General features: G+C 36.9%; 1 protein-coding gene across 1 annotated transcript; it reads right to left on the reverse strand.

Annotated features, from left to right (window-relative positions):
• Nucleotides 1-3,422: 3,422 nt before the first annotated feature.
• On the reverse strand, nt 3,423-21,362 carry tmem161b (transmembrane protein 161B). The gene is made up of 12 exons (XM_014971018.2): nt 21,116-21,362; nt 15,516-15,619; nt 14,848-14,928; nt 13,639-13,736; nt 13,357-13,513; nt 12,571-12,722; nt 12,431-12,491; nt 11,168-11,308; nt 9,660-9,773; nt 8,067-8,241; nt 7,309-7,405; nt 3,423-7,201 (listed from the first exon to the last, which is right to left on the reverse strand). Exons 1-12 carry the CDS (start codon nt 21,116-21,118, stop codon nt 6,906-6,908), a joined length of 1,479 nt encoding a protein of 492 aa, XP_014826504.1. The 5' UTR covers nt 21,119-21,362; the 3' UTR covers nt 3,423-6,905.
• Nucleotides 21,363-21,614: the final 252 nt, after the last annotated feature.

Consider the following 21,614-nt stretch of genomic DNA (forward strand, 5'->3'; position numbering starts at 1 on the left):
ATCACACGGCGTTCCATATCAAAAGAGCCCATCTACTCTCATCCTTCCACTGGCTCAATCCGAGGCCCGTTCTCTGGACACATTATTACCGTCATCATTTTAACATGAAAGGGAGGAAACAAGTGCTGCACCACTACCAAGGAGACACCTTGATCCCAGAGCATTTGCATTCGCCACCTTGTTCCGCCTGATGTATGAACGAGTTAGCGCTGGGCTCTGTGATTGGCCGGCGCTGAAAAGCAGAAGCAGGCACTCTGCTAATGCTGCATATGTTGTTCCCCCTTCACCCCCTTCTTCCACACTGTGTCACACTCAGGCGGTGGCACTAGAGGGCAGTCCACCCTGTTGCTTTTTGTTGTGGAGGAGGAAGACATTGTTGGACTCACACTGAGGGAATGATCTCTTAAAATATTTTTGTCAATTCCATGAAAAATTAGCTAGGGATTTTTGGAAATCAGTGGTTTGACAATTACGTCTGGACCGGATGGTTTATCCACACTTGAGTGCTGGGAAGGAAAATTCATCAGTTGGTTTTCGTCAACAGGAAAACTCTGTTAGTTCATGCAATGTAAATATACATTGCATGAACTAACAGGTGAGCAACAAGGATGCTTTCCATAAGCTTTTAAAGACAGCCTTTTATTTTAAAGAGATAGGATAATGCTCTCACACACACGCACACACACAGATGGACTGCTGCTTTCTGTCTCTGGCGCAGTCATTCAGGAGGCTGCTAATTAAAGACACACAACAATGAAGCGCGGAAACCCCAAAGCAACAGTGTTAATCAGAGAGAGAAAAAAAAAGGTAAAAGCAGTAGTGATTACAGTGAGACCGTTTCAGCAGACCTCAGATTTGATCTAAGTGGCGATTTTAATATAGTTCTTAAGGACTTCTTGTCCATTTCTTTCCCCGTCTGCCAGAAGGTGGTTGAGTCCGAGACAAATCCAGAAAGCTTTATTACTGGATGAGTTCTGGGAAAGAAGCGTTTGCTTCAACTTATTTGATGATATTAAATAATAATCAAACACTTTATTGTTTCAGATCATTGTAAAAATATTCTGCTGTTGACTTTGCGTCATAACTTTTGTTGCTCCCAACCATTCGAACACAAAACAAAGACAATTTAATTACTGTTTTATATACGACATTGAAACGCTTTTTTAAAAACAGTCATGACATTTATTTTTAAGTTTGCTTATAAAGCACTTGTCATTTTATATCAACACTACTGTAATACTTTCTACTTGTTGCCTACAGCTGCCATTACTACTTTCATTGATATCTCCAATGCCTCTGTTTGTTTAAAAATACTTCAACTTCTATTGAAATTTTTAAACACATTCATCAGTTGACTATAATTATTTTTGATTTCTTTTAGCAACCTGTGACAGAGTTCTGCCCTGTGTCTCTGCATGCTTTTTCTCAGATCTCTGCAAAAATGACAAATAAAAACCTTGAACCTTCTATATTTTACCATTAAAACGAAATGTCCACTGTGGATTTCTCACTTGTGTTTGTCATTCATTATTTAACATGAATCTGTTCCAAATGTGGTTTCTTTGTTACTCAGAGAAAGTGTGAATCATTTGAAAATTGTTCGACCTCCTAATCAAAACTTTGTCATGAAAAATATTTTTTCTATGCACATTAAAAAGGTGACGTTGTGGAATTTTGATGCGACTCACAATCTACGTTTGTTCTAAAAAGCAAGTTTAAAATAACTTTAAAAAAAAAACATACTTTACATCTGTAAACACACTTCAGTGTTTTGCACCGCCTTTGTATCTGCTGTGACGGTTTAGAAAAGAATATGATTGGATGTTTTATATATAGGATAATTGCTATGATCTCAGTCATTCTGTAATTGGCATGCTATTATGAAAAAAAAAGAAGCTTTTTTTTTATAAATCTTTTCACTTGCTTTTAATTGAAGGTATCAATGAAGAGAAAAAAAACACCTAAAACTAGGTTACAGGAGGTCAAGCAATGTAAAGTGCTCTCTTTTCGGCCATTCACGGGAGAAGGTCAGGTCAATCATGTAAGTATGGCAGCCGCTTCTCACAATCGACATCGGGATGGGTTAGCCCTTCTGTGCTAGACAGAAAGCCCGCTTTTGTAGCGTCGACCCCTTCAGAAGCTTCTCAGTTCTTCGGCTGTGTTGTGGCGACGGAGGGGCGGGGGTCTCTGCTCTACGAAGAGGGGCCCTCTGTGAAAAGGCCCCACTCAAGAGGAATAAAGGAGCCTCTCCAGTGGTTTGTTTTGGAGGCTGTCTTATTGATCTGTCTACCTATGAATGAATGCATTGGCCCAGTTTTCCCGCTCACAGCTACAATGGCACTCGGCCTGTATTAACTGCCCCGATGTTACTCCCAGAGAATGGCGCACATTGAGAGGAGTTTTGGGAACGTTTGTCGTTTCATCCCTGAATCCACAAACCGTTCCCCGGAGAATGGAGACGGTTAACAAGGAGAAGTAAATCAATGACCGCCGACTGCCAAAAATCAATATTACAGATTGAGCAAGAATGTGGAACGGTTCATACGCACAAAAGACGCTGAACCACAACAGCCACTTCATTTTCCTAACTGAACATTAACTTGTTTGGGACCTTGGAGTTCTGTACTAAAAACTGGACTTTTAAGTGCCATTATGTTATTCTCAACTCAGAGTAAAAATCTTTTCAGAATTTAGTTTTTCTCTTCCCTCCCCCTACTTTCCTTGTTGCTCATGAGCATGGCCACGGTCAAGATGTGCCTTAAAATAAATTGCTGTTCGAAACAATTAATAATCCAAAGAAAATGAATATTCGAGGTTTTTCCCTGCTTTTACCATCCTATGTTTTTGGCATAATAAACTCAAGTTTCTGTCCATCATTGCTTGTTAGTTCCAGGTCTTTTAAACTATTTAATTATTGCTCTTGATTCTAGAACGTATGTAGGCGCTCTCTTGTAGACGTTTAATAAAATAGAAAGATCAAAACCAATTTGTCTCATTTGTAAAGCATATCCTGTCGTCTTTCCCAGTTTGATAAGTAGCAATGTGGCATGGACCTCTGTGTGTCTCTGCACTTGTATGCTGTAAGAAAAATGAAAGGCATTCCAAGGCACTTCGATACACCAACAGTGCTTGTGGACATTAATTGGCACCTCTAACAAATAGTCTTATCATAATGTCTTTTTTTTTTTTGCAGTAGGAGAATCTTATGCGCAGACAATATTGCTACCAAGCACAACGAGGAGGATAGCTAAGTGAGTTCAAACCCTCCAAAGATTAGAAAGTTGGAACAAAGAATCACATTTTGGGTCTTAAATCTGCATAACAACTGTTAGGAATAATGTAAAAACATCCTACAGTGTTTCTAATAATCTCATGCATGATCCCCAGTTAGGCTGTACAAGACTAAAAAAAAAAGGACAAAGTAAAGAACATAATTTATTTAAGACAAAATCTAAAGCAGAAATAAATACACGACAGAACATCATGTGTTATTTTAGTCTGTGAAACCAAAAAATGAGTAATAAACACTTACAGTGGTAAAAAAAAACTGAAAATATCAACATCTGTTCATCTGGACAGTGGATTCTGAAAATATCCAAAATATTATTTTCAATTACCCAGACCAGGCCATTAAATAAAAGGTAATCTCTCACAGATTTGTCAAACACATTTTTAAAAAAAATGATTTTAGCCATTGTGCACTTCAACAACAAAATGAACGGCTTACAATTCAAATTAGAAATGTTTGCAAGCATAAGCAAATAAATATAAAAAAAAAAATAGATGAAAAAATAAATGATTACGACAAATATGATTAGGACGAGATTCAGATTAAACACATTTGCAAGGAATGAATTTGAAAATTGCAGGGAAGTGGGTGGAAGGGGGTTAAATCAACTCAAATCAATGTATTAAAACGCAATCTAAAAATCAGGCAGGATTGATACATTCGCTATGTGCATATTCCCCATCGTTTCAAACAGATACAAACTAAAGCTAAGACTGAAAATCAGGATTTTAGAAATGTTGATATGGTGTTGCTGGAATATGTTGCTGTATACAAAACTGACGTCTGGAGTTCATAAACTCCAGCTGAACCAAAGAAAACTGGAATTTGGAATTAACCTGACACCATGTGCCCTACATTCCTAATAACACCGGGCAAGTGTGTTGGCCAGTGAGTCAACAACTCCGACTCCTTGTGCGCATATTTATACGTTCCTACCAACGTAGAATGATCCACAAAGACTCGCTGAACACATGTAGTTCTTGTGTGAACCTCTACAGCTAATCCCCAATGTACCAAGTCAGATCTACAGAAAAAACTGAAGGCCGCAGAGTTTTAGTGCAGTTTCACAAAGTAGCAGAAACAAAACCTTCAGCAACAAAGCACAGGGTTGTTGGGTAATAGGACCCTTACTTGGCACCATTTTAAACACGTATATTTTAAGAAAAGAAATCTGAAAATGCACAATTAAATGTAGGAGATAAAAAATTAAAAAATGTGCCATCTTAACAGCAGCTGACTTCTCTTCATAACAATGCCCTCTGAGTATACAGCTGACGATCAGCAGTGAAGACGTTACCAGCAGACAGACAGAGGGGCATAAGCTGTTACCCCGACTGAGCCCCACACATGCTGGCCTCCCGTAAAACATATTAGTCCTCTCACACACCCACTAAAATGGCTCAAGTAAAACCATGAAGGTAATAAACTATGAACATGACACCAGAAATCCTTCCATTTTTAAATTAAACTTTGTCCTGTATGGCGAGCTCTAAGCACATCGAGAAACGATCTCGTCTCTCCGACTCTAGAAACCCGAGCAGGACTACAGCACTTCCAAGCAGAAACTTACTGGTCCTTAATACGTTTTAAGACTGTGTAAGACATTTCAGGTACAAAAAAAACAACAACAAACAAACAAACAAAAAAAACAGGTTAATATTTTTAATAAAACAAAACTTTAAGAGACTTAAGGAGTGAAGAACAACTCATAACCCTATTCCGTTTCCTTTTGGTCCCAACTTCCTTCCATTTCATAGCCATGTACTTAACCATAGAGCATCGGTTTGTTTCTTTAGGTAGTTAATTATCTGTATCATTGTAAAGAAAAATAAATGCTAAACAAATATAATTCAAATAAAACCCATTTCCCTAAGATTGTGGTTCAGATCCCTGTTTGGGTCATTTCAGTCTTATAAAATTTGACACTTTTTGACCCCCGATTACACCGAAACTATGAGCAACCTCCAGCAGAAGGCTAATTAATAGCTATTATATTCATAACGCATTTTCCTTAAAGTAGTCTGCGAGTAGATTATAGGACACTTATTTAAAACCGCTGGTTGTCAAAGCAGGTACAAAATGTCCCCAAAGTGAACACAAACTGAACCATGGTGTTTACAAAACATCCCGAGGTAGACAACCAATTTTATTATCCAAAACAGGCTGGGAACAAAGAGACCAAACCTACAAAACTAAGAACCGGTGAAGAGGAGAAATGACCTGTACCAGAGCAAGACGCAACCAAGAAGTGACCAAATCATGGTAGAAATCAGTTTCCAAACAAACAGAAAACACAAAAATGATAAGGAAAAAGAAAACACAGTCTGATTAGAATGATCCAGACATTCTGTGATTTAAATGTAGCTTCTTCACAATCCACCACTGGGTATTTCTGTGGGTGACTCACATTTCCTTCGGCAAGAATATGTCCAAATTCAACTCCAGACAAAAATTACAGTGGGTGGAAACTAAAAGAGGACCACTCACCTGTCTTTTTAATTAACACTTTTCTCTAAACATTATTGTGGATTTCATATAAGTGGTAGTTCTGTTGGCCAGTCCACTTAGACCTAAACAGATAGCTTCGAAACAATCAGCTAGTGTCAAATATATTTGACTGTTCAAAAGATTTGACTCTCATTGTTATTATTGAAGAGTCGAGTGTCAAAATGGATAATATTCTTACATTTAGCATTTGATAACTGATACATTTAGCGGGTGTTTTTATTATACTTTTCAGTTAATTTACACATCAAAATAACATTGAAGACAAATGATAGGTAATAATTTTATAATTACGCTAATCAATATGTTTTAATTTCTTAGTAGAGGGGTAGCCTCAGGTTTCACATTTTAAATAGATTATACTTTTTTTTTTTCAAAATTTTCAAGCTAAATCAGTAAAATTGCAGTAATTTTACTTTCATACCAGTAAAATTGATAAAATGTGCTACGATTAAAAAGAATGACCTGGCGATCACTGAAATCAGAGACAATTTAAATAAAATGATAACATTTTAAAATTAGTACTCTAATTGACTTGTTGGAAAGCATTAAAGGAGGTGCATTATGTTTTTTTTATAGTTAAAGATATCTGAGAATGTTTGAGATTACCGAATAACGGTATGTAGCCCGCAGTCACTAAATGGCTTTAGTCACCAGTTCCTATGCAGAAAAGCAAAATTGCATGAAAGCCATTTTTCCATTTATCTCTGATTATTGTATTGTGTAAAATTCATAAATCTGTCTGTAGAGTTTTTATGTCACTTTACCGATGACACTGATTTATTTACCTCTCATGGTTTAATGGTGAGCCTCGTAAAGACTTAGAGCTTTTGCTGCTCGATTGAATAATAAAAAAAAAAAACATCACTTCTATGCAAGTTAAATCAAATAAGAGTTCACAGTCGTCTGTGGAGGAAGCACTGGGAGCAAAACCAAGAGCTCTGATGATATGATCAGTTGTTCTGAGGTGGTCAGAGACATGGAGGTGACGGAGGAAGAGTCGTGGAGCAGAGTCACGAGTGGGCCTCTGTAGCCCCCCCAATAGGTCCTTTTCTGACCATGTCCAGAAAAGTAGGGGTTTAAATGCCACATTTTGGGACTGCTGCTGATGCTATGCCGCCATGAGATACTGATGGTAGAAGAGGCCAAAAAGAGAGGTGGAGAACAGACAGGCAGCAATCCACCAGGTGAAGAAGGAGAACAGGCCCCTGAAAAGTAAGGGGCTAAAAACAGTCCGTAAGCCCCCAAGAGCCATTGAGAGTTGGGCCACAGATGCCCGGGCTCCGGTTTCCACCACTGTATCTGGTTTTAGAGGTGCCATTTGTTCTGTTCCGATAACAGAATCAGAATTTATCTCATGGAGGCAAGGCAAGTCTTCTTCAGGATAGACCCACCAGGAGTGACCACCTATTGCAAGTGAAGGAAAAAAAAAAAAAAGGGGGAAAAGAATGGCTTGATGTTATAGAAAGCAAAGACTATTCAACACAAAAGTAAAATACTAAGGAGTGACTCACCTAAAGTTTTTAGCAGCAAAGTGGTATGTAGCAGCATCACCAGTGGTGCCACATACTGTAGTGCGATTACGCACAAGTAGTAAAAAACACGTGCAATCTAGACAAAGAAGAATGGCATTAGTTCAGATTATAAAACAGCTGCAAGACAAAACATTTCCAAACATGTTTTGTCGGCCAACATCGTCATTGGCCGACTTTTTGAATTTCTGAATGGCTGGTTCTCGGTCAGGGCCAATCAAACTGAAAATTTTACCATTTCAGTTAGCAGTGAATTCTTTAAGTTTCCTCGGTATTTAAAATTATTTTAAAATAAAACAGAACAATGGCAACAACAAATAATCTGATTGGTTAGTTCCTAAAACTGTAATGCGAGCAAAAAAAAAAAAAAAAAAAAAAAATTTAATTTGAGGACAGTACACATTGATCAAAACATTGGTGACACACCTCAATGTAAATTGGTGGAATTGAGAACAGTAGCATTTTTATATCTATAGTTATAAAGGAAAATGGCAAAAGCATAATATTTGTAGATTTAAATCGAAGATATCACATAATACATGGGACAACCATTCAATTATCTACAATTTCAAAACTATTCTAAACTAAAGCTATAACTAAAGAAGACATGGCTGCTTTTCAAAATTTAATACTAAACAAGTCGCCAAGTTTAGAGTATCTTAAATAGTACAATTTATAAAGTAAACAGCTGCAACGTTGTAGTTTAAAAGCAGCAAAAAAACTATGAACAAAGTAGTTACCATCTTCTGCAGGTCAACCGTACTTATCCGTCCTGCTTCCTTCTTCATCTGGTCCACACCTTTCTGTGCCAGGTTGAGGTAGGCCTGCAGGTGATGTCTCATCATGGCGAGCCGGAGCACACACATCAGTATAATAACCCATAACCGCAACGAATCATACGCCTGCTCGCTCATTCTGGCATTAATGGGAAGGCGGAAATAAAGGTGGAGAAACAGAGAAAAAAAAGAAAAAGGCAGTTTTTTTCTGCTCCACAAACTTAACACATCGTGAAAGCACCAATCTGGGTGGTAAGCAGAGGCACAGAGACAGAAAGAAATGACAAGGGGAGGAAAAAGAGCCACAAACAGCTCAGAAGAAAAGGCAAGAGAGGGTGAAATTGAGGTATAAAAAGGTGAAAAGGGGGTAGTGTAACATGAAATTAAACTTAATCAGGTTTGACCTTGATGCGCGTAAAGGCCTATGTCAAAGGCAGAAGAAAGTTAGATACACGACAGACTTCAAACAACAAGTAGAGGATAACATCTTAGAATTAATGATGAGAGAGGAGTTAAAGAAAACAACTTTCGTTTTGCGGTGAACACAATGTATATGTTGCCATCACTTCTTTTATGAGCTAAGCAAAGCTTCCTCTAACCCACTGTTGTAAACTTTTAAGTTTACTTTGGTTTTATTTATTTTCTTTAACACACAAAGGGAAGAGATTTTTCCCAGTCTGCTTGTTTGACTTATAAGTAGCAGATTAGTAAAAAAAAATCTAAATTAAAGTAGCTCATTTGCAGAGTGAGGAAATCGTTGTGGAGAGATTTGTGTCATAATGACAAAGACATAGTTGAAGCTAAAAATAGATCTTTAAACATTACTACGGTTTAATCGTTTTGCTTGATAAGCATCCATGTCCTCATGTTGTAGTTTCATAAAAAAAAGTTTTAAAAAGTACAAAAAGACCCAACTTAAAACACATAATCATGACAAAAAATGTCAAAGTGGTTTCTATGAGAACTGATGGACAAAATGATCCATCTGTAACTTGTCTTACTGTGGAATTATGACGTTCTTCTAATGCATTAGACTCTCTGCCACTAGGCTACTGCTGACACAGCATGGTGCTGCTGTGGAACAGTTATGATGACAATCCATATGCTGGTTATTGCACTAACACAAAAAGCTGCTTGTGGTGGAAAAATGACAAAAAGACAGCAAGTTCACAACATCTTTTATGTGTGATGTTGCTTTTTCAACAATATATAAACAGCCACCACTTTTAATAAATTAGCACGTGGTGATAGAGCTACTTGGTCTATGTATTTGTGCTTCTTTTTCAGAGAAATAAGGACATTTTTTCTACTTTTATCATCACGAACCACATGATGATTAAAAAAAAAAACTAAAACTAAAGCATCTTAAGTGTACATTTAAAAATAACTACAAACTTCTTCCTTATGAGCAAAAACGTATGTCGTTCATAGTAAAACTACATGAGAATTTCCCATTTTCCAATATGTCAAAGCACCACACAGTTAATATTATATTTATGAGGAAAAAAAATGCTAGAGCATATAGTATAGCATGGTACACACAAAACTTTTACTTACAAAGGCACGCTCTCTTTCCCAAGAGTGGGATTCAACAAGTAGTCCTTGGTAATGGGCTTCACCCACAGCAGGACCATGATGAGGGGGGAGAGGAAGTTGATATAAAGCAGAGTTCTGTGAAACAATTAAGAACAGAAGCAGAGACAACTCAGTAAGCTTTACTCCAACATTTTCTTATCATTTTCACTTAAGCTAATCTGAAGTTAAACATTTTTAACCCCAATGTGAAGTTAACAAGGACAGACTTTAGAAATGCAACCTTCCCTGAAAGAGGTGATGATATTACCATGGCAAAAAAAAAAAAAAAAATTGAGGGCACTGGAAATAATCCTCTCTAGTTACAGGGTTTGCCAAGGTAAGCTTATGGCACTTATGGAGGGAAATTGAAGAGGAAGCCATTTTGGAAAGGCTACTATGCCAAAGTGGATTATGTGAATGCAATGTGCTTTCTGCTCAGCACCTATCATGGCCAGAGACATACCACCCAGCGAGTTATTATACAGAAAAATGACCAAACTGAAGATATCTTCATCTCAGTCACAGAGTGATCTCTTGTATCGCACATACCCAGAACAATATAAGACCTTTCTGCTTTCTGCTTGACTGTTCAAAATATAATCATTTGATCCTTGGGGACTGAATGAGTGGCCAGTCTGAACAGGATGAGTTTAAGGTCTAGGAAAAAAAAAAAAAGCCTAAAAAGCGTACACCAACATCAGCAAGAAAAAAAGATTTTTGCTTATTTGGTGGCCTTCGTGTTATTTTTTTCAACCACATAAGTTCCACAGCTAAGCAGGTGGTAGTGCTTAATTAATACATTTTATTCATTTTAAATCCAAAAATATTAGACATGGAGCTGATACATTACTTCTCTCTTTATTTTAACTTTAACGGAGGAAAGAAACACTTTTATTAGAATATAAAGGGCCTAGCTCCCAGAACTACAACTAACCAAAATGTGGTGAGCAGCACGTATAAAACTTGCATTTCAGTTCACTTTAGATTTGCCTAAATCAAGACAAAACACAGCAACAAAACAAAAAAAAAAAAGAAAAGAAGAAATACTGGCACAGCATGGGCTCACCGTCTAATCTTCCTACTGTTTGATTTCATTCGCCACAGAGTTTAAGTGGGTCAATGCACCACAGAGAACTGCACCCGGTGTTTGGAGGCTTCTGGTATCCAGGCTCACATTTTACTGTGGCAAGTTTAGACTTCTACTAGCTCATTAGCTCCACAGCGTTTCACTGTTTGTGCTTTGGAGGCTCAACTGATGTGTCATTCAGGTCACAAATAGTGCGGATCCAATCACTGTATATATACATATATTGATATAAAATAAATAATTTTAGTTTTTTAAATTTAACTGAACTTTTTTTTTTTATTAAGTGAATAAAGAATGGATAAGAAGGGTATTAAAACTGTCTATGAAGAGCAACTGAATGTTATAGGAATACTAAAAAAAATGTCTCCTAATGCAGAGAGGTACAATGTTGCAAGACACTCACTGTGTAAATTTTGCTGTGGTTAGGTTAAGTGCATCTAGGTGCATTTGGGCCAATCGTAGGCCAGGGAACGTTAGAAATGCTCCAATCAGAGAGCAGAGCAGGGCCAGGATCAGCTTGAAGGTGAGCTTAGATATGGGGCCCCTGTGAAAGAGAAATGACACAAATGCAAATGAAAGGAAGTCCCAATTCAAAGAGGTCATCTTCCAAATGACCCTAATTTCAACAAACGGCAACAGAGCTATGAGGAGAGGACTTGATTAGAGAGCAGCTGTACACAAGCACAGCTGCCGAGTACAGCCTTATCCATGAGTTAAATACCTGGCAGCAATATGAAACTCCAGATTCTGAAGATAATGTGAAAGTAGTAAGAAACGTAGGTGGAACCAGTTCAAAACCATGTGCACACGGCTTGTTTAAAATTAATTTCAAGTCCGACATAGAACCAGATGAGAAATGGTGAATCAGACTGCTTGGTCCACAATATTACAGGTGTGCAGAGAGATACATGTACAAGCATTTTTAAATGCTTAGGGATGCTGACGTTGAACCAAACCCTGAACACCTGCCGAATACAAACGTGCTGAACAGAAAACAGATAATATTTACTGTCTGGAAAAAAAAACAAACAAAAAAAAACAACAACATATATATGGTATAGCTGCATAATTCCAAGATTAGCTCTTTTTGGAAAATTTGTGGTTAAAAAATATTTGTCCAAAATTGTAAAAAAAAACACAAATTGTATTATATGTTTCAGAACCACGGCTAGAGTCCAAAGATATCATAGTAAAAAAAAAAAGTATCTATATATATATATATATATATATATATATATATATATATATATATATATATATATAGCTTTTAGCACATTTTTCATACTGTTTTATGAACATAAAAGCCTTCCGTACAAACATTAATGATATTGGAGCCAATGTGCACATCATCCTGTGTACTTTCAAAAAGAGTCAGAGGAGCCAAGTATAAACATAGATCTGTTGAGTTATTGCCAAGACACCATGGCATATTTCAAGAGATTGAGTGGAGCCCATGCTTCAATGGACCATCAGAGTGGATTTAGGAGTTAAAGTGAGAGCTATGTAATTTTAGGGGAGCAGTGAAACAGTAGTAAGGTTTTTGATTTTACTATGATGTGGCATAAATACAGCAAATTCTACTACAATGTCATACTTGTTTTTCATTAAAACACCCTTTGATCACAACTATGAGCACAATAAGCACAAAAATATTTAATGTACTTACTGTGACTCTAAGCCCTGATGCTCCAGAAACTGTTGAGCACTGTCAGAAAAGTTTGCAAAACCTAAGAGTGAAGAAACAGTGACTTACCACAACAAGTGATAAAAGGTTGCCAAAGTGATTTGTAATAGTGGTGCACTGACCTGTCTCCAGACCAAATTCCAGGTAGTTTTCAGTAACAATGAGAATGATCATAGCTTTGACAAAAAAAAAGAAAGCAAATGTAATGCAGAGGGATCGCTCGCCTCCTTCCTCCAGCTTGAAGTAGTGGGCCGTGAGGGAAAAAAGGATTTTACTATGGAGAAAAAGTCAAGGAAATGAACTGAAATGAAACACATGCACCAATATAACTGTTATTTTTTAACTTACCAGTCCGGTTTAAAAAATGTCACAATAATATGCCTTATAGAGCCTTGCAAATGTATTCACACACCTTAAACATTCAGTCACAAAACTACAAACTTCAATATGTTACTTTGGAATTGTACATCATAGGCCAAAGCAAAAAAGAAGAAACCGGGTTGTGCATTTGTATATTTTTCTGTGTGAAATTTGGCACAGGAGGAGAGCTTCTGTAAACAGCAACGGTTGTAGATAGGCACCAACACCCCTAGCGGCCCCACTAAATCAGTCAACTGGGCTGTGAAAAAGGGGCCCTTCATTCTGCAGCACAGGCATAAAGTGACACCAACTGACTGAGTCTGGTCAACAGAACGGGAACGACTAAAATGTGTTATTTTACAATCGTTCAACATAACAGAAAAGCAGGAGAAAGGTAAAGTCAATGATGTGACATATTACTTTATTGTATTTGTGGCGTTTACTGCAGGAATAAACTGTGGGTTTTAGCAGGACATCTGTTGGCACTCGTTCACATGAATTTCCAATTAAAAATGAGGAGCAGAACTGAGAGAATGATGCAAGGATACATGACAAAGGCGAGTACAAGTAGGCACCAGACCACACTGATGTTCATCTCTCCTGAGGGCTGAGCTACGCTGTAGTAAAGCTCTGTGATCAGATACACTGCAGTAGCTGCTACAGTGAAATCCACCAGCCACTGGAACTCAGGGAAGTAGTACAATGCTGAGGGGGGGGAAAAAAGACATTTAACCGTTTTGATTATTAATAGAATAAGTAGAAACTTTAGACATTTTTAGAAAGAAGTCAGCTTGATTATCTCTCGGACTTAGAAATGTTTGGAAAAGTACCTAACGTGTCGACTTCTGTGATGCATTTTGTCTCCAGCTGCAGGTCTATGTCCTTTGGAACGGTTAGCGGTTTATTGTCTATGTGACCATTGTACTTCCTAGAGGGAAACAAGGGAGCAAAACACCAAAGTTCAGGGAAAAAAATATACAGCTTTATAAGACATACAGAACCACACACTGTGGCAGAACATGGCCACCTTTAGTGCAAATATAAGAATTCAATTACCTTAGCATTATCTGTTCGAGAGAAATGTTTTAACTTTGAATTTATGAATAAAAGATAAAACATTTTCTACTCTAACAAGGCCATTAAAAAAAGAACATAGTTAGCAGCCTCTCACTAACAGCTGGAGAATAGAGACCTGCTGCTTATGTCCTGGATTCAGAAATACGATACCACCGTAAGACTGTAGCGCCAAACATGCCTGGGACAGATTTCATCTACGAGACACCTGACAGAAAAAATGAGGATTAACTCCACCCCTGACTGAGGGAGTCACTCTGTTAACAAAGAGGACGGAGTTGCATGGAATGAGTTGAAAAGGACAGTGGTCCATTTTTTTTTCTTTAGGGAATTATTGAGCATGTGGTGCTAGAGAGACCTGACCTGACTCATACCGGGTCAGAGAAAAGACTACAGAAACGTCTCAAGTTCAGATATAACATGTGGTATGGCAAGGATTAACTTGAAGATGAACCTTATTTACATACACACTTCAACGGGGGAGTACAAAGAAAAACAGCTAAAGTTACAAGTTAGACATATGGTGTAACCTTTGTCAGCATCATTTTTAAGTTAAGCATATTCTGAGTTGCAAAATAATCTTAAAGGAAAATCTTTTTCCAGAATAAAACACGTCTGATATTTGACCATTTTCAAGACAGATCAGTTCTTAGAAAACTAAAGTATTTTAAACCATCTTGTCTCAAAAATAGCATAAAATGTAGCAGAAAAAGGACCTGCTTTTCTAGATCCAAACAGGATAAACTGCTTTGAACTCTGATAAACTGCCGTAAAGACACAAAACAAAGAAAAAAACTGTCTTCCATCGGATTTCAAACAGTCCTTAAAAGCAAAACATCAACATTTTTTTGTTGACATGACTGTTTTTTATCCGTCCAAATCATCTGCATTCTCCAAAAAGGAATACTTCTGTACTGTCCGTGTGTCTTTGCACTTCCAAAATTCCCCCCAAAAAATTGTCTAACCTGTCTTTCCTCTTCTGTCCCTTTTGTTTCCCAGCCAAGTTCCTTAACTCATCTTCCGTGGGGTGCTGATACCACCGCAGACTGTGAAGAAGATAAAAGGACAGAGACATTTCATCAAGCAGTGAATATGGCAGTAAAAAGGCACAAAAAGCAGATATTTTTTGTGGAGATGGATAAGAAGAATCAGACTGAAGCTAAATTTACTCAAACTATGTGATTGCTGAGGTGTAAAGAGCAAATAAATATGGCTGTGGAGTACAGCTTGGATTTAAGAAAACTATTATAGAAAGACTCAAATAGTAACCATGTACAAGTGTTTAAAAGGTAATTTCTCCCACTGTTATACACATTCGGTTCCCTTTAAATCCATCCTCACAGCTGTGTTTAAATCCCATTGACAACTTTAGACTGTAAGAGGATTTCTTCTGGTCCATTTTCCTGTTAACAGCTTATTAAGTGTTATGTGTGTAGAAGTACATACTCACGAGAAAAATGCAATTTCTACAGAATACCTCTAGCAATGTTATTTATCATGTCAAAAGATATGTGTGAATATTTTATCCGTTATGATCATTTAGCTTCAATAACTAAACTTCAAATAAATATTCATTAAGAAATTTAAACTCTCATCAAATGGATCAGGCCTGGCATAAATGATGATATATTACCTGCCACTGCACAGGAGCCATCTTGCGAAGGAATAATGAGGTAAAATTTTCTGAATTACACTGGCCATTACCATGGTAACCACCAGCTGCACACCAAACAAAGCCTGTGAGAAAAGACAGTAAATACACTTAGTTATTAATTAAAGTGGTAACAACAAACATAAATTATCCTCTAAAGGAAAATTCACAACTTTTAAAAGTTCTTCAACTCTTTCGGAGTCGTTATTCTCAAAAATACACTTAACCCAAAAAGGGCTTAAAAACAACAACCACAAAAGTAAAACCAAAGCCAAACACAATGAAAATAAATAATTGTTTGAGAGGTTATTCATCTGGTTTTTCCCTCACTGTATACCCAATAGACTGATTTACAATGTAAAGAGTGTTATTGAATCTGTCTTCAATGTAAAAGAGTCCAAGTAAGATTTGATCAAATGATTTCAGATGTCGAGCTGTAGATAATGAATATTTTTGGAAAATGGTAAACTGGGTGTTTAAACTAAGTGAGGGACGTCTTCAGTGTTTTCAGAGTACATGACTGCAGTGAGCAGTTTTTGTTCATCCACCATCAACATAACAGGGCAAATTAAGAACTACTTCCTTTTTTTACTTCAAAATATAAGTCACAAGTACAGACACAGGTTGTTGCGCTATATCTACAGCAAATGAAATTAGCAGGTACCTACTTTCTGCTGACCACAACTTCACAAGACAGTCTTCACTTCGGCGAGAAATATAGTGGACTTGCTAATTTGTCAATTTTTTTAAGGCAGAAGTGTTGATGTGACATTTCCCTTACTTCTCTTTATTGAGCTAGCAAATTAATAATAGGTCTGGGCAGAAAGTTGAAGACATTCAAGAATACATTTCAGTGGCCTAAACAATAGCAAACCTCAGGTCTACAGTTTTCCGCCAAAGATACTAAAATGACCAAGCTTCAGTTCATTTTCAAATCCAAACCATGCAGAGACTAAAACGAAGGGGCAAGTGAAAATTATTCCGCTTTTCTATAACAAAAACACTTGATTCTTTAATACATTTACTTGTATAAGGCCGTGGAGATGCTTGTCAGGAGTGACTACTGCCATCTTAAATACCACATCAATTTAGCTGCTCAAGTGCAGCATTATTTTTTTTTACCATTACGCCGATTATTATATGCCCAGAAATGTCACACACCTGGTACTAATGCATCTAAATGCATGATTTTGCTTCTTTGTCAAGCTTAAACTTACTGAGCTTATGGAAGAAAGACGACAAGACCCGAAACAGTAACTGTTAACAAAACCATGCCAATAAAACTTCCCAAAATGCAGCAGTCTAAACTAACAAAAACCAGATTTCACAAAACAGAATAACAAAGATGACAGGGAGACAAAAGAAGATCCTTCAAACATGGTTTACAATAGCATCAAAGCGGCTTCACGTTTCATAATACACAAGTGTTGCATTTTCAGAAAATTTAAAGTCTCACTAAATTTTTCCCATCAAACTATTGTGTGGCACATGTTTCAAAATGTCTCTTGGCCAGACACAGCTTTTATGGTTGTTATCCAAAGATTTAGCAACAAAAGGGGCTCAATTCCAACCCAGAACCCTCAGATCAATATTCACTTAGGTTTAAGAGGCCAGAATCATTCCCATCAAGCTGTGCTTTTATCCAGCCGCTGTTGGCTCAGATCTGTTGGTGGGTTTCTCTTTGGCAATCGGTAGGAATCATTTATATCTTTTCCTGCACGCACTTCAGCAAAAAGACCAATTAATCTATGATAAAATGTTTTCCTTTTCAAGGGGGTGTCCTACGGCTGCAGTGCTTGAACTAGAGCCAGTTAAACTATGCTTAGGAAACCCATTATCTGAAAAATCCTGTTGCTTCGGCGTTTTCTTCACATCATGACCACACTCTGTAATTTTAAGTAAATAAGTTCCTTTCAAATAATTCAGATATCCTCTGTAGTATTAACTACAAAGCTGGGTTTCAGAATAAGACCTTTTCTTCATCTCTAGCTCAGTGGTGACATTAAAGATCCTTGTTACCTTTTCTGTATTTATCCTTCATTTACTGCAGTAGGTAGCCAGGTAGACCTCTTTATCAGAATATCAACATACAGTAAAAGAAATATGTTGCATTCTTTGCTTCCAGTGATCTGAAAACCCAAACGCATCATTACTTATTTGCCTCTAAAGTATGAGTGAATAACAAACATAATGTATACAGTGAAAACCCAGCGCACAGAATAATCTGAGTAATACTTTAGAACAATACCAGCGTGACACAGAAGGTGACAAATATATTGAGGATATAAAAGTGTGAGTTATACTCACTCAACTAAATTTTGTAATGGTCATAGGGAGACCCAGTGTAGCCCAGCAAGGGGTGAGCGCCAAAACATGGAGTCAATACATCTCCAGACATACTGCAGGAGAGGGCGGGAGCAATTTATGTTGCAGTTATACTCACTCATACTTGACGCGTGACCAAACACAACCTGTCTGAGTCGAGACATTTCTTCATCAGAGTAATGGTCATGCTATATAGGTCAAAAGCAGACAGTCTTCCTCGGGCGAATGCTGACCATTCTCTGTGGGGACCTGCAAGGATCTCAGGCCTAGGGGAAATTGACCCAGCATGTACTCCCTTATCTTGCCCAGTCCGCTTGACCCCCTCCACACGACAACCAAATGAAATCTGTGGGGGGTTGGGTTGTTGGAGCTGCAGTGATAACCACCATCTATAAGTGCTGGATGGAACTAACTTTAAAACATGTATTGACCGACAGCTGTCCAGCGTCATTCAGCTCCACTTCTCCTGGGTTTACAGATGATCATCAAATATCAGGATAAACATGAAGGAAACCACTAACCGCTGTTGCCCAAACTCCTGTCAAATTCTGTGACAAATTGTATTATATTTATCCCACATCTAGTCACATACTTACATTTTTTTAAAAGAGCGGAGACCTTTACTACAGCCAACTGATGTCTGTATTCAAATGTTTGCCATGCACAGTGCCATGCAAACATATTCATACACTTTCACTGTACTTCTGTGGATAATTGGTTGCACTCAATTTCAGTTATGGGTATTAGCATAAAAAGGTTGAAGGTAATTGATTGCAAGGTCTTAAATGGATGTTTTATAAAAACTATACTAAATACTAAAAACTAAAATTGAAACCGTTCTAACTTAGGTTGTCCCATGTTTTCAGATGGAGTTACTTTTTTTTTTTACATTTTACTTTTTTTGTTTTTCCATTAGGGATTCTGTTCAAACAATATGAGGAATCAAAATCATACCTGCCACAGATGGGTCTTTTTGCATTCAGTTTGTTAAAACAGATTAGTTTTGAAACTAACAGTTAGCTAACAGTTAGCTAACTGTTAGTCTTAAAGCTAACTAACAGTTAGCTTTGAGAAGCTAACTGTTCTCAAAGCTGTAAAACTTCAACGTTTTACAGCAGTTCACACAAACTCTACAATCTAAATCTTTACATCACGGTAACATTTGCAACACAAATCAGTGATTATATTTATCTGTAACAATGACTTTCCCATGCTATATATGTGCTGCATCTGTACTGCAAGGCATATAAAGAACAAAGTTTAAAAAAATGTTAAAGGCTGGCAGAAAATTTGAAAATATCACTTGATAATTATGTGTTATTGAAATATTGAAGATTTATACCGAAACACCAACTATAAAGTCTTAAAAAATGCAAACATTTTCAAAAGACTAAGCAATGTAAAGCTTGGTGGGGGCACGAGTAAAGCCAGGTGGCCCGCCAGGCTTATAGTACACTGAGACTGATGATGATTTGTTTATAGGTTCAACACAGAAGTCCGACATAATGATGAGCAACTGACCCTAATGAATGAAGTTAGACATGTTATCCATCTACTGCATTTTCCACTGAAGAAATGTTGGCAAAACATTTAGACAATAATTTGATTGACTAAATAATACAGGCTTTTTATTATTATTATTTTAAGCTGTTCCATAGGAGATGCTGTTTAATATCAATAAGCGTTCAAATATCTAAATGTATAGAGAGTTAGTGAAGGCATTTTGGAATTAAATGCAAAAAATTGTGGATACTTTAGTCATACAATAAATATAATAAAGATAAACAGTATCTCTATATTATTAAAATAACATATACTTAAACATAATGGCAAATATGCACACGCAAGCTTTTTGTCATCAAATTTAAACTGCGAAATGGAACGTTTGACTAAAAGGTTTTGAATAATAATAAGACTAAGTACAATATGACAAAAGCATTATTTGTACCTGATAAATGAGTGTTTAATCTATTTAGGAACTTATAAATACAGATTGTAGAGTTTTTAAAAAAAAATCCATTTCAAATTCCATACTTCTTCTAGACTCAAACTTTAATGGCTGTAAACTCTTTTCTTATCTAGCAATAAAGTGTAATCCAAAACTTGACTATGAATTTATGCAGACATTTTCACAGTAGTAAGATTGACCTGTAAACATCAATGTCTATAAGGAGAAAAACAGAGAAAAAGGACAGAAAGATGACTGAGATAAATTATGGATTACTGTATACTACATTTAGATGATGGGTTAGTTTAAACTCTTCTTTCCCATGCTTATATCAGCCTTTTGTTTGTCTGTGATTACAAACATAAGGGTAATGAAATGATTAGTCAAGTCTGTGAGTTCTCTTTTTTTTTTATTTGAGATTAATAGAAAGTGTGTCTAAAAGTCAAGTCACTGTTGCTTTTGTTTTATGCAACTATCCCATAGCATATCTCTCATTGATACTTATGCCATAAAATAATTTTGAACTTCTTTAAAAAAAATAAATAAAACTTATATCAAGGAACTACTAAAGTTTTTTTTTTAATGTCCAGATTATAGTATTTATACTTGCTTTAATAACTATGTTTGTATGCAGGTAAAGATAAATTGGGTAAGTTGTTCTATTTAAATATCTGTCACAGGTTTAGAAATAAATTACACCAAAGTTAGGTGAGTCAAATGATCCTGACATTCTCCCTGAGGGCGTCCTGAGGTCAAACCGTGCAGGTCAGATGAATCAACACAACCTTCACTACACAGCTTTAACCTGAGTGACAGGCTAAATGTTTACCACTAAGTTGGTTTTGTTATTGCCATGTTAATAGTCATATCTTAATTTTCTAATTCTGATCATTGGCTTAAAATATGTCTTTCCACAGGCTCCTTAACTGGAAGCTATTTCCATGTTAGCCAACTATAATTAGCAAGCTAAGAGGTATATTGGTATGCTGGTTTAAGTGTAAACCGCCACAGGAGTATAAACGAAGCCTGCCTTGAAACAAAAATGTTTCTTAACCATAACAAACCAACGCTTAACTTATTGACAATTAGAACAAACTGATAAAGCAACAGATGCAGACACCTGCTATGGCTAACAGGCTGTGCTAAAATGACACGATTTATTTCACAAATATACAAGCTAACATAAACGAAACGGCAAAACGACTGCAAATATCTCAATATAATAGAAATATGTCCATTTGATATACCGTCAGTGAACCACGACAGATAAGTAAGAGTATTGCGTTCAGGTGCTTGCTGACATACTCACCATGTTGATGAAGTGCTGCTAAAGCGGACTCTACCCCAGCAACACACAACACCCCTACTCCGAAATCAAGTAGCAAGGAGCACATAAGCCCTTCTTGCGATGGCTGTGCACAGAAATGAACGGTCTCCTACCAAAACAAAATGTATCTCTTTATCTCTACAAATTCAGGCTCCATCGTCAGAAAAATCAATGGATTCAACCTCCCCTCTCAAGTATTTTCAACTGCAGTAGAGGTCACACTGAAACTCTGGGTGAGAAGGAGTCCTCAGATTTGCCTGTGTGAAAAAGCGCTACTCGAGACAACAACGGTATTCCCACTTCAATAAGGTAAGACAATCTCTTACTATGTTAGAAATCTTTGGATATTTTTAATACGAAATTCTGTATTTTATTTAATCAAAAGTATTATTTGTGCTATTTAATACAGGCGTGAGCGAGATGACTGTGATGATTCAGTAGTACCGCCTCAGTCAGGAAGGACCAACAAATCATTAGCACA

Source organism: Poecilia mexicana, unplaced genomic scaffold (assembly GCF_051168715.1).
Source record: "Poecilia mexicana isolate PSO_F unplaced genomic scaffold, ASM5116871v1 scaffold_9, whole genome shotgun sequence".
In the NCBI taxonomy this organism is placed as follows: domain Eukaryota; kingdom Metazoa; phylum Chordata; class Actinopteri; order Cyprinodontiformes; family Poeciliidae; genus Poecilia; species Poecilia mexicana.